Source organism: Euwallacea fornicatus, chromosome 5 (genome assembly GCF_040115645.1).
Source record: "Euwallacea fornicatus isolate EFF26 chromosome 5, ASM4011564v1, whole genome shotgun sequence".
Taxonomy (NCBI): Eukaryota; Metazoa; Arthropoda; class Insecta; order Coleoptera; family Curculionidae; genus Euwallacea; species Euwallacea fornicatus.
This window is the reverse complement of record NC_089545.1, coordinates 4,539,840-4,556,013: the sequence shown is the minus strand read 5'-3', so window position 1 is coordinate 4,556,013 and position 16,174 is coordinate 4,539,840. Positions and strand designations below refer to the sequence as shown.

General features: G+C 36.6%; 2 protein-coding genes across 3 annotated transcripts in view; both read left to right on the top strand.

Moving 5' to 3' along the window:
• The first annotated feature begins 5,646 nt into the window (after nucleotides 1-5,646).
• Nucleotides 5,647-11,233, top strand: knk (protein Skeletor knk). The gene is made up of 9 exons (XM_066282173.1): nucleotides 5,647-5,866; nucleotides 7,127-7,346; nucleotides 7,423-7,770; nucleotides 7,824-7,998; nucleotides 8,057-8,299; nucleotides 9,116-9,251; nucleotides 9,315-9,605; nucleotides 9,661-9,915; nucleotides 10,829-11,233. Exons 1-9 carry the CDS (start codon nucleotides 5,821-5,823, stop codon nucleotides 11,143-11,145), a joined length of 2,031 nt encoding a protein of 676 aa, XP_066138270.1. The 5' UTR covers nucleotides 5,647-5,820; the 3' UTR covers nucleotides 11,146-11,233.
• Nucleotides 11,234-12,138: 905 nt separating this feature from the next.
• LOC136339272 (uncharacterized) overlaps nucleotides 12,139-16,174 on the top strand; it is a 70,179-nt gene continuing 66,143 nt past the window's right edge. For both annotated transcript variants that reach the window (XM_066282387.1, XM_066282386.1), the window contains exon 1: nucleotides 12,139-12,383. In XM_066282387.1, coding sequence (XP_066138484.1) covers nucleotides 12,329-12,383 — 55 coding nt within the window. In that variant the 5' untranslated portion in view covers nucleotides 12,139-12,328. The remainder of the gene's footprint in view (nucleotides 12,384-16,174) is intronic.

Below are 16,174 nucleotides of genomic sequence, written 5' to 3'. Positions count from 1 at the left end.
AATGCTCTTATAAAACGTGAATTTTATATTGTGCTTTTTTCACTGAAGTCAATCATTTATAATGCAATTTCAATGATCATTATAAACTTGAAGTATCTAGTACGTTAATGCGTTAGAAATGACGTTGACAGCACTTCCGAAAAATAGTTGACGTTTCTGGACTCCATTTCCTTATGCCTGGGGATTAAATTGTATATGTCGGGGTAACATTAGGAATTTTCTCCATCATCAATAATCTTAATGTTTTATTATATCAGTTGGTAGTAAGGCAAGGCTAACGAATTCACTACTACCCGACCGCTACTTTTCCCTTCTTTTTAATCATTGCCTTCTTCACAGTTCCCATTCCCCGTGGTCCTCTCGGCTCAAAGGAATGGTACCTGTTCGTCCTGGTTTTCTCACGGACCGAAACTTCACACATGGCCCTTAATTGCGTCAGTAATAGTGACCTCGTTGGACAGTGCTTTATCTCCACGATAAACCTGTCAGCTTACTCTTCAACCTTATTGCGAACTCAAATTTTACATTTCTAAACTTAAGAACTAATAAATCTCTGACATATACTTCATTTGTAGCCAACACAATGGAAAAAATAACTATAGCAGTACGGTATAGTAGTCATAACTGTCCTATATTATAAAAAAAATACAATATAGTATATTTAGGCGTTAAAATATTGACAAGTATGTTTTATTAGTGATATAATACACAACGGATAGTCTAGAACACTTCCAAATGATAATCTTTATCGACCTGAGCTAAATTACTTATTATTAGGTTTCTAGTGAGTTCAAACACTTTCTTACCAACCGTGTTGGTATCACTGAGTTTTGTCTGTCCTTGAACCAACATTATTTTTATTCAATGATTAGCCATAACTTTCATTTCTCCCAAGAGGTGAGATACCCCTGGGACTTTCGAATAAATTTAACGAAATTTGAATTCCCTGTTCAATTTAGAAAGCCTTTCGCCCTCTTACATTGTTTCTGTATCCGTCACCGTTTTCGAGCTATTTGCAAAATGGTCCAGGGAGGAACATGATTTTGTCGAAAAATTTGTTCCCGAATCATGGTGGGAGACAAATGAACACCAAAACCACTTATCCATTGTGTATCATTTCTTTAACATCAACTTTTTTTCTAAATACGGCCCTGATAGGTATTTCGCCGATATTAACACAACTTTCATTATAAGTTCGATGTTGTAGTCGCGTCATTTAAAATTTCGATTTTTACGAAATAAATGAAAAATCAAAAATAATTTGGTGTTTTTCTTCCATCCAACCAAATCTGCAGTTATCGCCGTTTCCGAGACCTTCATGCCGCGCACTCTTATCCTGAACACACTGTATTTTCCACGGATCGAACATTTCCCATTGACGATTTCGTTGTTCAACTTTGATCACTTAACTTTGAGACATGCTGTACTCGTAATAAATTCGGAAAACTTTTTTTAACGAAAACCTTCTGCGACCATAAACGGCAAATTCTCTGTATGGTCCGAGCTCCAAATTGGCATCGTCCGTTCCCCATGTTTCCATTGAAGTTTCTTGTTTCGTTTCCGTGGCAGGAATACACTATCAGCAATCAAAAGAGCAGGCCAACTTGTGCAAACTTCCAGGCTACGGTGATCTGTTTCTATTTGTTGGAAACGGCTTGAATAGAATTGCTCGAAACTTTCGCACTATCTTCGCATTCTCTGAAATGTATCCGTTGCGGGATGGGTTATCAAATTTCAGGAAAGCACGTTTATTCGCTGTTTAGTGGCGAGATAAATTGATTTGCGTTCAACGAAACAGCAACCACTATAAATAATATTTTCCTTACATAATAATAATATGCATAGATCATCACTTCATTCTATTTAGGCTAGTCAATCTATCTTCTGGAGCTAAATAATGTTCTACCATATTTATTCGGTGTACGCAATAGCTTCTCATCACATAATAGAGCTATTACGCGCCTTACGCAGATTTAATGGTCGCGCTTACTACGTACGCAATAGCTTCTTACTGCGCCGGGGACCTATTGCGCGCAACGTGCAGATTTAATGGTTACGCCTACCGTGCAAACAATAGCTCCTTATTGAAATCGGAAGCTAGTGCGCATCACTTACCGTGTACACATCACTGTATCTCCAAAAACGTGAAATCAACTTAGCATTTTTTAAATTCTTGATATATTGAATTACAAATAGAAACTAGTTGTACTTTAGAAGGATTCGAAAAAGTACGGAAATGATTTTATCTCTGCCTTGAAAAGAGCCCATAAAGACCCCTATCCCGGACGAAAAATATTCAGGTCAAGTTTTTCACGTCCATTAAAACTTATTGGATCCTAAATTATGCCCCTATTTTTAGATGGGTTCTTGTTCTAGCCGTTTATAAGGGATAGCTTGTATCGCGAAAATCTGCTGTTGTCGCCAAGAGCCTTAGTAGCAATGATTTATGTTACATGTGTGGTCGAGTGTTGTACTTTATAGAAAATATGCCGTTAAACTCAAAGTTTACTAAAGAGTATCGTGGCAGATTGTGCCAGCAGGGTCTATAAAATGCTCGCCCTAAGTCTATAAGAAGGTTGAAATATATGGTTGCTTTGGCAGTTATTTAAGCATATGCCACAATATTGGGTAGGTAATAGAAGTGGTTGTTTGCACTCAACAAAAGTTTATGGGGGTGGCTAGATCAAAGAGTTGAAGAGAATTTCATGATTTCGATTCACTTTTAGCATTATATTTGTGTGTTTAGTAGCTATCGGAAATAGATTACTAAACCAACTATTATGCGGTTTAAGTCAAATATCTTATCATCGGGGGTTGTTATGTAAGATAGGAACACAAAAGAATTAAAGTAAATTTGTTTCCTCAGACATGACGACAAAATAATCATTAATTTTTGGTATTACTAGGCAACCTCTAGTTCTCTGTGGTAATAATGCAATGAAAATATTTCCGGAAGTAATTGAAATTTTTTCGATTTTAAAAAAGAAGTTAAGAAAAGTTAATACAGAGCTAGCAGCACTGTTTTGTTGTCGTTTAAGAATTTCAATCGGAAAATAGCATATTTTAGACACAATTGCGAGGATAGTCCTAGAACTGTTCCACCAAATTCTTCAAGAAAAAAAATGGAAAATATTAGATTATGTCTCAACATAGTCTCCTTTGAGATTGATACACATTTCCCAACGATGTTGTAAGGGTTCTGTACCCTGTTTATAGTAACAAGCTTCGAATGTTTCCAAATAGGCATCAGTCTCGGACCTCTTCATCATTGGCAAATGTCTTTTCACCGAGCCATTTTTTCAAATTTGAAAATAGAAATTAATGTGAGGGTGCTAAATCTGGACAATACGGTGGATGAGGAAAAAGTTCGAAGCCGAGTTGATTGATTTTAGTCATCGCGATAACGGAAGTGTGAACTGGTGCGTTTATGCTCTGCCGCCCAAAACTTTTCGGTTGTTTATGGAGGAACAGACCCCCCAGAGTACAATCTAATTCCGCTTTGATGTTAGATGGACTAAGACCTTTCGAATGCAACCTCACGTATAGATGACCAATTTTTTTCATGTTCGCGAAATCTTTAAGTGTTCCCTAAAAAACGATTCCAAAATAAATACAAATCAACGTAGTACCCTTAAGCTTTAGGCATAAGCTTTTTAAGATTGGGTCTTTGTAATATACGCAAATTTTCAACAACAAAAATCGCCATATATGCATCAGACCGGGAACCTCCGGGATTATCCTCGTATCTCAAAAACTGTGCATAGGCATACACGATGCTTCATGGCTCATCTTCATTAGAATTGCCCGCAGGATACAAAAATGCAGCACCATTCGGGATACCTCATTTCTAATCGTTGTTCAATTGCAGCATAATAAGCTTATTCTACAGTGATATTATGAATTTTGAACTGAGAAGCTCGAGTCAAGAGACAGCTCTTTGCATGAGGCCAAAGGGCGGTAAGTTATTTACTTACTGCACCGCAATTATTTTGTACTTGTAAAGCGGTAGGCTAAGGACTATTCATATTTTCAGTACTCATCTCCCATATATACAGGGTGAGTCTTAAGTAATGGGACACAGAGCAACGATGGATTTATGACATAAAAATAATGCAATATAGCTAAATTTATGTTATTCCAAAAGTTGAAAATAACTGAGATACAGGGTGCCAAAGTTGAAAAATTAAATCAAATTTTCTTTAATATCTCTGGAACCGTTAGGGTTAATTTCACGAAATTTATTATATAGGGGTTTTTGGAGATGATCAATTCATATTTATCGACGATTTCGGTGTATCTTTTAGAGGGCGCCACAATCGAAAATTAGGAGTCATTTAAGCCATTTAAACTTTTTTGTGCCACGGCGTATGTCATTTTGTCCTCATAAAATTTGTTCCCCTACCTTTTTTAGTTAAAAAAGTTATACTTTATTGGTGTCGCTAGGAGCAACGGTTTTCGAGAAATTCAATTAAATAACTTAAATTTCCTTTTTTTCTACTTGTTGACATGTAACAACATAGTTTTTTTGTATTGTTAAAAAAGCACAAAGATTATATGAAAACATTTTAATACTGTAGTTGGTCTTCTATTGACATATTTATTTAAGCTCCAAACGAATATTTTAACAATAACCTCACCCTGTATATATACCGAAAAGAGAGAAAAAATATGTAAATATAAAATTTTCATTATTAAATTGCATCTGTGAATAATTAATAAAATTATTCGCAGGCCTGACCTAATTTGTCTGCTATTGAGAAGGTACCATAGCGATATGAAACAGTTATTCATACCGTATAAAATTTCATATGAAATGCTTTTAACTATTGAAATGTCCAAACTTTCAACCATAATACAGATATTTAGATTCAAGTGGATCAAAATTTCGTGCACGCCGTATATATTTTATAACAATAGCAAAAAAATCAACCCTCGAAAAGAAGGAACGAAACCAAGGAGAAAATAAAAAAAACTGATTTCAATTTCGCTTTAAAATCACTTTTGCTTTATGAATGATGATGTGAAGAATATTGATAGATCAAAGCTTATATTTCCCTGGGTCGTGAATATACGCAAATTCTGGTCACGTCCGGTTTCCTACTCCCACATGAGGGTATGTTGCCTTAACAGATTCGTATCATACGTTCGCCTTGATATGGAGCTTTTGCGAAAAAATAAGCAGGGAATTCCCTAACATAAACTAAAACGGTAAAAGCGCCAGGTTTTCGTTATATCATTTTCCCTGTTACGTTGGGGAATAATAAATTGAGAGCGGTAACATCAAGGAATTTGTAAAGAAACTTTCGATTTGTTTGTTTTCTACTTCATCAAGAAGTTTGAAAGTTTTTATGTGTACTTTAGAAATACATTAGACGTATCAATTTTCCGGCGAAGAGAGTAACAGCAAATGCGGCAACTTTTCTTCCCGCCTGTCGATTTTAAACCAGATGAGCTTTTTTAATCTAAAATTTATACAGCGGAAAAATATGCTTGTCCCTTTCAATCGGATCACTGTCACGATAAGTACGTAGCTCCCAAGTTACGTATGGTAAAAACATAACGTTAGCCAAGGTTCCTTGCGTCCTATACAAGGCAGCGCGAAAACTACCAGCGGTACCAATGGTACTGTTACCCATGGCGACTTTGGTTATTAGAAAGTTGAAATTGAAAGCTCTCTTGTAAGTACGCGTTCCGTGCAGTACATCGAAGGTTAACAAAACCACAATATGTCCATTAAGTGAGTAAAATATTGTTACAGATTTTAGTGAAAAAGGGACCAAAAATGGTGTTAGTTTTAAGAGTTAATTACAACGCAAGAGGATGATGTTCGGTGTGCTTATTGTTCCTTTGGTCTTCTTTTCTGCAGGTGAGTAAGCTGCGTTAATGTGGAAGCGGAAGTATGGCTGCAGGCTACTCTTATATTAAGATATATATATTTCTCTGGTGAAATCGTTGGATGACTACAGGCATCAAGTTTTAATATATTCCTAACTATGAACGAGAAGCCAATGTCTAAGGCTACAGCGCAATGATGACTTTTGACCTTAACCTAACAATGAAGTATATAGTTGATGCTAATGCAGGACCATTAACTGTTCTTTGCGGACTAGATTCTATATAAATATATTATAAACTAAATTTCAGGTCACATTCTTGGAGGTAATAATGAAAGAAAAAACCTTCCGTTTGAGGCAAATAGTTTTTTACTAATCCAATAGCACTTAAACTGATCTAAAAACAGGGCTAGTATGGTCGCAGTGTGTTAGATAGTCGATGACTTGTTACGCTAATTGGCCAAAAAATTGTGGTTAAATGATTGGCTAAAAAAAAGGCTCTCAGTAAAGTCGATTAAGCACGTAGGTATCTTTTTTATCAAAATTCTTTTAATTCTATTTTCTTGATGGCGGTCATTGCGACTTGAGAGTCGATTGTAATGCTAAAAAGATTATTATTCAATAGTCAAGTCAAAATGGGTTACTTCACATTCAAAGACTGAAAATTGGATGCTTTCAAATCGATCATCCTGCATATTGCCACAATCTTAGATTATATTGTGCTAAACGAATAGAACACCAAATAAATAGTTATAATTTGAAATTTATTGCGTTTTACGCAGAAATACAAAGAGTGGACAAGGAACAAAAGAAACAATGAAACAAAAATTGCAAAATGGAAATTTGCCAGCAAATCTATTTTGCGGCTATTTCATTAATTGTAGCTGATTGTTACAGATAGATAGAGAATAAAACTGAGTATAAATAGCCACAAAACAGCAGAGATTTGAACAAATTAAGCAAAAATAATTTCTGCCAGGTAATTAAAAAAAAACTTCTCTTCGAAACAATCATGTGCAGTCCATTGTTCGATTTTTAAGGGACAACTGTTCGTTAATCTTTGTGATCCACACAGGGTCAGTTAGACTACTGCCGCGCGTCTAAAAAACATACAAAATAAATTTCAAATTACGTCAGAGGGGCCAGATTGATTTTACGTCTAATTCGGTTTTTTAGATGTTTAAAATGACCAACATCACTCAATGTACAATTTGAACCGATCTGATTTATTCAGTTCCGAATGGTTAGCGGTTAATTCAGCAGTTTAGTATTAATGGTTTGTTCTGTTGCAGGATTGTGCCAAGACGATGAAGGCCCCTACAAAGGCAAACCGTTGGGCAAGCTAAACTCATACCACCATCAAGTTTCCGGAGATATTTATGCCGTAGATAAATACACTCTTCTATTGACATCTTTCAACTATGATGGAAACGGAGCTGACACCTTCTTCTGGGCCGGAGCCGCTAACAGACCTGGACCCCAGGGATTTATCGTGCCAGATGAACATGGAAAGTATGTGTGACACGTCTAACTAATTTTTACATATAAGGAAGGCTGCAGGGAATTTTATGAATTTATTTACTTTCAGAACGAACGTTTTGGAACGTTACTTCAATAAAGATTTTACATTAGTGCTACCCGAAAACAAGAGAATTACAGACATCAAGTGGTTTGCTATATATGATATTTCGTCTCAAAACACTTTTGGAGATATTTATATTCCCGAGGAATTTGAACCGCCCACGGTTCAAAAAGTGTCTCAACTCACAGGAAAAACTAACTCAATCAGCACTATTTCGGTAGAGATATTGGACGCCAAGCAAATCAAGCTAATTGGTTTTACCTATGATGGTAATGCCAAGGGCGCTTACTTCTGGGTGGGTGTGGGTGCTCAGCCGGTGTCGAAGGGATTTAAAGTTCCTGATGAATATGGATAGTAAGCCCTGTCTTACCTAGCATAATTGTTATGTAAAAAAATGATAATTTCAGCTTGGATCCCTTGAAGTCTTACAAAAACAGGACTATAACTCTTGAACTTCCAGGAGACCTTACCATTTTCAATATAGACTGGTTCAGTATATTTGATCACGATACCAATACAAACCTTGGGTCAATAATTATTCCTGAAGCTTTGAACGTACCTCCCTCTTTAGTGAAAGTTATTGTAAGTTAAACTCTTGAATTCGGATATTTAGATAAAGGACGAGAGGACTTTTTTATAGCCACAAAAAGATGATCTTCCAAACTGTTTGCAACTCCACAAAAACTTTCAAGTTTCATGGGAGATATTCGGCCCTGCCATTACCATTCAATTAGCAGGAATGGTGGATGAGGATGAATATCTTGCTTTCGGCATTTCGGGATCAAACGAGAGAAGTCAGATGATTGGAGCAGATGTGGCTGTAGCTTATATCAATGGATATCAGGGATTTGCCACTGATTATAACATTACTGCCTTAACTCCGGTAAGTTGCACCTTGGAAAAACATTTACGTGGTAAACGGAGGGTATAAAGCTATTTCCATCTCTTTGATTTCCAATTTACAATAAATCGGACGGCTTTAGAAGCTATAGAAATGGAATCAGATATGGTAGTCAATGGCCGTAAATTTGGTCCCTAAGGATAGAGATTTCAAGTGTTGGACTAGATTTTCGTAAGTTTACTAGAAAATTAAAGAATTAAAGGTGGAAATGGGAAAACTGTTTGCATAATATTGTTTATTCGGGTCAATGGTTGCGAAATATTTGCTCTAATATACCCATCCCTTGTCCGAAAAATATACATTTACGAGCAGAACAACGAGGATTTCAACTTGAAAATTTATTTAAACAGGGCGGAAATGAGGAGATCAAACTAAATTGATAACTGCCGCTTCATTCAAAATGTCCAATAATACGTGAAAATCACAATAAATCCCTAATAAAGCCGGATACTTTTTTAACGTCAAACCGATATAGGAATAAATTATTAATGTAACAGTTTGATAGCTTCACCAAGTTTCCATAGAAACCAAGAATCTGACGGATATCTAGGTCATATTGTAACGTTTCAATAGCAGTTCGCTTGCAGTTAAATTTGACAGCACATTAATTATTTGGCCTTACGGCTACGGTAGATTACAGTTGCCCGATAGCTTATTCGAATCAGGGTGCATGTCCGTAGCTACGTGCCACTAGTAAATCTTAATGACAGGTGAATGTGCGCACGCACTTACGACTCTATGCCAACTAAGTAACCGACTACACAAACTAACTTGATCTTTTATGCCTTCACTTCGCAGTGTGTGAAGGTGTTGGGCCAATACAAGGGTGTGTGCAAAGATGAATTAGTAGGCGGTCAGGACAACAATCAATTAAATACAGCTATCAGAGAGAATGGAATCAACATTATCACTTACCGCAGATCCCTAATTTCTTGTAAGTCTCAAACTTTACCTCATCAGCACATGATGCAAACTTCTTAATGCGCTTAATTTTCAGCTGATGATGGTGATAAGGAATTTCCATTAGAGGGTTCGGTCTACATTATATGGGGAATAGGGAGACTTGATGAGAACAAGGAACCCGCTTTCCATGACATCTATCCAAAAACGAATATCAGCATTGAGTTAAACCCCAAGGAACCTCAAAGCAATTGCTACTCATTTACGCGGTCAGAACTTCAGGTTGGAGAACCATGGAGCAAAGGGCAGATATTTGATAAGACTATTCGAGTGTTTACTAGTACCATTGGACCTTCGGGGGGCAAGAAAGGATATCAAGCAATCACTAGTAAACACATCTATATTTTGGGTTTTAACGTTTTTAACTGCCTAATTATGTTCAGAACACACCTCCACGGCCCTGGCATGGTACATCAACGGCTTACTAGCACCAGAGCTTTGGTTACGTAGAGGGTTGACGTACGTGTTTAAAGTGAATGGAGGAAATAATCCTCATAGTCCTGAGTACTACCATCCTTTGATTATAACGGACGATCCTAATGGAGGTTATGATAGACTTACTGATGTGGCTCAATCCAAAGTCAGGGTTCTGGCAGGGGTGGAATATTCTAGAAGGGGACGACCAAAATCTACTGCATGTGAGTGTTAAATTTAATGTTTTTAGTTCAGGTTAGTTCCTTCTTCGATGTTTCTTTTTGCGAAGTTATAGCCAAAATATTAATAAGTGGAAATAATACTATACAGGGTATAAAATATGGAAAGACATTGAGATATGTTAGGGGCCCATAGTATTTTGCAAGATGATGAAAAAATGCTGATAGATTCATGGTGAAAAACGCACCACCTTCGATATACAGGGTGGCAAAGTTTAAATTTTTTCTCATCACGTATGTCTTGAGTTTTTTTTTTAATTGCGAAACATCGCGAATCGAAACAAAATTATTACAAGAGCTGAAACTCAGCCATGGCATCCTATATTACAGACCAGGATGTAGAGACCGAATTTTTTCAAATTCTATGAAAACGGTGATATATACGAAACTACCGCAGGAAACCAAAAAGCTAAAGAATTGAGAGGGAATTCTAATTTGTTATCACAGTTCATACAGGATGTTCCAAAAAAAAGTACAAAACATAAAATAGTACATGATCTGAATAAACATAACACTCTCTAGATGACTAACGACGAATTTGGTATTTTATCGTAAGTTGTCATAAAGGAAAAAGATCCACGAAATTTTCTAAAATTTAACGTACGAAAACACTAAATATGAAGAAAAAATGTTAAACTTTGCCACTACGTATATCGAAAATAATGCCGCTTTTGATCATGGACATTTTTTTTCATCATTTTGTAGAGTACTATCGTCCCCTGAAGTGTCTTCTTGATGACATGTTCTACCCTATATATAGATTTATATTCATTTGTAACATTTGTGGTAGATATGTATTTACAAGTTTCTGGAACATCTCGTTAACATTTAAATACTTTTTTACTCGCCTTCTTGTTTGATATTCTTCTCGTGTTAACTATCATAAATTTTCTTTTAGCGGGAAGACTTTGTTATTCCACACATAAACCAGATCAAGACCGGCGATTAGATGACGACTTTGAATCTTTTAAGAAATTCAATAGATCTCTGACATGGTCATGTGAACCTGGTGATCCTGGTACATTGGAATTCACACCCAACACGTCTTGGCCGGATACGGTTTATTACAACTCATTCACGCAAGCCAACATGGGATGGAAAATTCATGTTATCGACAGTTTTAATCAGAAAACGAGTGCTAGTGAGAAGAACTCTCCTTCCAATAGCTTGATATTCTGCATATTTCTAATACTCTCTATGCAATTATGCCTGTGATTTTCTTAAGGACGATTGTATTTAATTTTATACACTTTATTTCATAGAATAACTGATATTTATTATTCTTATTAAAATTTTTGGTTAACTTTGAGCTTTTATTCGCAATTTACTTGATGCATCTTTTCGGTCAAATAGCCTTATTTCAAAAAACGTTACAGTTTAATTTATTCAGTCATACATGTAATGATATTATTTGTTACCTTGTACCTAGGTGGAAACTGTGTGTATTTCTAACCACCTTTCGTCCGGGCGGAAAATGAGTTCCTTCCGCCTGAGTGGATGTTAAGTGATGTCGCAAAGGTACAGCAAATTCTCCTGTTTTTCGTACCCAGATAAATTCCCTACAACATGTTACATCCCCGAGATGTTCTTCAAATTTGCTTTGAGACATTTTTAAATAAATTATTTACTTGAGCCATGCACTTTCTGACAACGTAAGTACCAGTTTTCTAGTCAGTGTGGACTGCACTGAGAAGACACATTTCCAGTTACTGCACGCGAAATCCGCTTAGCTTTTTCTGTGAGCTGCGTTGACATGCCGCCACACTTCAGAAGTAGATAAGGATAATACCAACAGTTTATATTTTGATTTCGAGCTTGTGACATGGCCTTTTTAATCAATATCACATCAATGTCTCAAACGAATTTCCCCATAAGTTTTAATCTGTCTTTAAATTTTAATCTAACACCTGAAGATGTGTATGAAGAATGAAGTTTTTGCAACAGAGCCAAAGAGTTATTCACTGGAAACTGAATCGCTTTAATACCATGCAAATCAAGAAAACGTAAATATTTATAGAACAACATAGGGAGAGAACAGGGCATTTACGCTTGCTCCCCTTAACAATTCAAATCAGGTAATTTTTGGCGGAGAGAAGTAATTTCAATTGCGACGAGCGAATTTGCAAAGTGCAAAGCGTGCGCACAAACCTCGACGGTTTTCACCCCTTATTCTGAGGGATGATCGTCTATTTCCACCCCATATTCCTACGGATGCGCACGTACTTTCGGCTCATTTTCCGTCGAGGACCGAGGGAAAATCCCGAGTAATTTCGAGGCCGCCTTTTGTGACTCTTAATGAGTCCTTCGTACAATTGGTGAGAATTCCGCACGTGCCGAAGTGGTGACGCTCGTGTCGTCTGACTGACGTCGTGACAGGTGGTGACATGAAATAGTTAGCATGGTTGTGAACTATTGGATTTTTTCTATTTTACTACTTCTTTGCAAGTTCAAAGGTGTGTATATTTATTTTAACATGACTCTTGAGCAGCGTACCTACTGGCATATTTAATTAGTTCAGGTTAAGCCTTTTCATGATGCGGATATCCTTTGACTAGTGCATATGAAGAGATTCTCCTCCAAAAATCTTCTGGTCGATGTGCATCTCCAACATTCAATATTACAATACCCCTCAGTTAATTAAATTTATTAAAGTTTTCTTAGATTATTACACCCCCCCCCCCTCCCTCCCTTCCGCCACACCAAATAAACGGCGGGGCATACTTATCTGAGTTACAGACTGTACTTTAAATTAAAACTTAATTTTAACTTCGTTCTTCTTGATTAATTAGCAAATACCAGAAAATGATTCTAGACGCATCCTCACAGATTCACTTAAGCTTTGGCGTTTCTATGGCAAGGCTGCTGGACGGGGATCTGAAAAAGGTTTTGGGGGAGATAAAATAGGGATTTGTGGTTTTAGAGTTTTAGGGTTGAGTAATTTTGTGTTTTTTTTTGTTTTTAACAGATTTCACCTAGGCCTTACCTTATTTGGTACTTTCTATGGCAAGGCTGCTGGACTAGGCACTGATAAAGATTTTGGGGGGACGTGAAAAGGGGATTTGTAGTTTTAAAATTTTTTGGGTCGAGAAATTTTCTAACATTTTTATGGTTTTTAACATACTTCACCACTGACCAATAGAACAAATACAATACGAATCGAACATGGTTGGGAGTGGTTGAGACCTAACGTTCCAAAATCTGTTGTCCCAGTTTCCATGAATTTTAGCTTAATTATAGGCTGCAAATAAAATTTTTGAAACTTTTATTAATTTAACATTTCAACTCATATGGGATTCAGTGTGCCGAACTTTAGTCTTCCATAGTCGAAAATATAAAAAAAAGTTTCGGGTTAAAAGCATCATTGTTATTGTCCTATTTTTACCATACTGGATCTTAGCCGTCCAGAGTAATAACTGCTCTTATTTTGTTGTTGTTTTTGTAAAAACTATTGGCTTCCACCTAAAACATATTTCAAATACGCATTTTTTGTAACGTGGATATTATGCTTTCAACATTAAATATCTCGTAAACTATATGGAATACTATAATAAAATGTGCGTATTGAAATAATAGCCATTTTTGCATTTAGGAAATTTACTACTTCCAAAAGCACGGGCACTAGCGTTTGCCTTAACTTTGAAGGATCTATGTAATTGCTTAGTTTTTGTGATCGCAGAGATAAAAAAATGTTCACCTTTCATATTTGCAATTGTTTTCCTCGCATTAGAGTGGGCCACCCTGTACAATTAACATATTTTAAAAACAGTGGATTTTGCACAGTGCCCAGGATGATACGTACCAAATTTTCAACCTTGTTTTAGAACACATTCTACTTTAGCAATAGCTTTGATACCTGAAACATGTAAAGTTGTGACTCTCGAGATTGAGCAACTACTTGAGCAATAGGTTTGAAGCATGTTGACTTAGGAGCCTCGTGATTTAAAAAAAATTGCTACTGGGCCAAAATATCAATGAGATGTGAGCTTGAAAGTGCATTTTTATGGAGCAGAAATTGCACCTTTTACGCTATTCACTGTCAATGCCAGTATAAAGTCTTCAATTGAAGTTTTGAAGTAACGAGAAATTGGTTACGAAGCAATGAAGATCAATGCAATAATAGCCGTAAGAAAAATCTGGGAAGATCTCTTATCCATTACGACTTTATGTCTTATTCCAGCTCGGCTTTTAAGTAACTCGAGTGGCCCCAAGACCATCGATCCTATTAGGTCTCGTCACTTCGGTTCATCTCAAATCAATCAAACGCACTGGAATTGCCGATTTTTCCAGTGTTTCTAGTCTTTTGTGTAATCCAATTTTCAGAATCGGCATAATTAATTGAATTTTCTAAGTTTTGTGAAATATAGAGACGTTACGTGTATTCTGTGGTGAAATTGCGTTCAGTCTGTATCTGATTTGAACAAGTTCAGATCTGAATTTAATTGGAGCTCGTAGCATGCCAAATTCCTGTGTAAAACCTTCAAAACATGCAGTTCTGCGTGTCAATTCAACGAGAAACAGAAAGTACGGATTTACATTTTTGGATTTAACCGTGGCCAGTTTTTTGGTCGAATTTCGGTAAATATTCAGCCACATTCCCAATTTTTCGAATACAATTTCATGTGATCTAACAATGGTTGATAAACACCAGGACAGTACCAGGTCTTGTAATGCTCGATTTACCGGCCGCAAATTAGAGGGTAAATAGATCTACCCGAAAGGCATTAAATAAATATCATAACGGAGCAAAACAACGATCACTATTCCAATGGAGTAACTGAAAATGAGATTAAAACGGAGATAGCATTGAGAATATAATGAAGAAAACACTTCCAATTTCTTGCAATCCCCGGGAGATGAAATATTACATGAATTAACTGAATATGCGAGATGATAAAATTGTTTTTCAGAGCTGTTGTTAATAATTATACAAAAATGCCTTGGGAAAAGGTCGGCAGGGGCGTAGACAGTTGGTAGGAAGAGGCCGCAAGGACGAGTGTATACACCAATTTCCATTCAGGTTTTGCTTTTAGTCCAAGTTATTCACACTGGGTTAACTAAGGGATTAATTAACTGCAAGCATCTTAGAATGCATTCCAAAAAGTACAAAATCCTATCTCACACGTTCTTCGAGTAATTACGCACCTACTCAACTGGTAGAGCCAAAAATGAAATTGTAGTCTCTGAGTTCCGAGTTGTAAATAATTAAATTCCTTCATACAATCGCCAGGTAACTCGCTTAGAATCTTGTTTTAAGTTGGTAGTTTAATTTAAAATTCCATGGCTGAGGAGGATTGGAATTTAGAACGGCAAATTTACAGTTAGAAGCATTGAGGTTGAGTGGTTCGGAGAAATTATTTAATATAATCCTGGCAAAATTAAACTACAAAGCTGTTGGATTAAAATACTATTAAAATTTTCATACTTAATTGGACCGAATATTTTGCTTTGTCTGAAAGTTCACGCAATATTAGTTTTCGGTTGGTTTACCAATTGCGGAATGCGCCTTAATCCGCAGTTTTAATGTTTATCATAAGCAAGTTTAATGTCGATATTACTTAATTGCTCAAGTTGAATAATTCCCTGGGAGATGTTAAGATGGGAAACTTGGATGATGAGCAGCGAGATGTCAGCTCATTAGGATTAGCACAAAGTTAACTATATGAACTTATTGATAAGTTATCGAAAGTATTTAACAGTTTACCCAACTGAACCGTTTAATTTTGTTGACGTGCAGCCGTTCTTTAGGGAGAGATGTTGGATAATGGTGTTTAATGGGGTTCAATAGTTGGGGATCTTTTAATAAATGCCACGTACGATCGCCTATCGGATCGAAAAACGCCCCCACTGCCTTTGCCTATTCTGGCTTCTAGTGCCAATTACCTTGGAGAAAATAAACATAGATTTTAATGCATCCGAGCCTGATCGAGATCTAATTTTGATCTGCATTATCTAGACACCTCTCCAGGCCAGTCAACACCAACATGGAGAACCGTTGTGAATATCGAGCGTCGTAGTGCTATTTCGAGATTTCTCAGACTGAGATTGAGTGGACCCTGTCGGTTATCTTGATGGATGAACACATTTCCGCTAGTTTTGATTCATTTTACATGTTCGTCGACTTACTTGCGGAGGACTTTTCTATTGTTTGCTCGGATGAGGAAAAGTTTGGTTTTCCTCTAATAGCAGTCGCAGCGCATTCGGGAAGGACACGTGATAACACCACACTGTGAGAGCTGTCAAATAA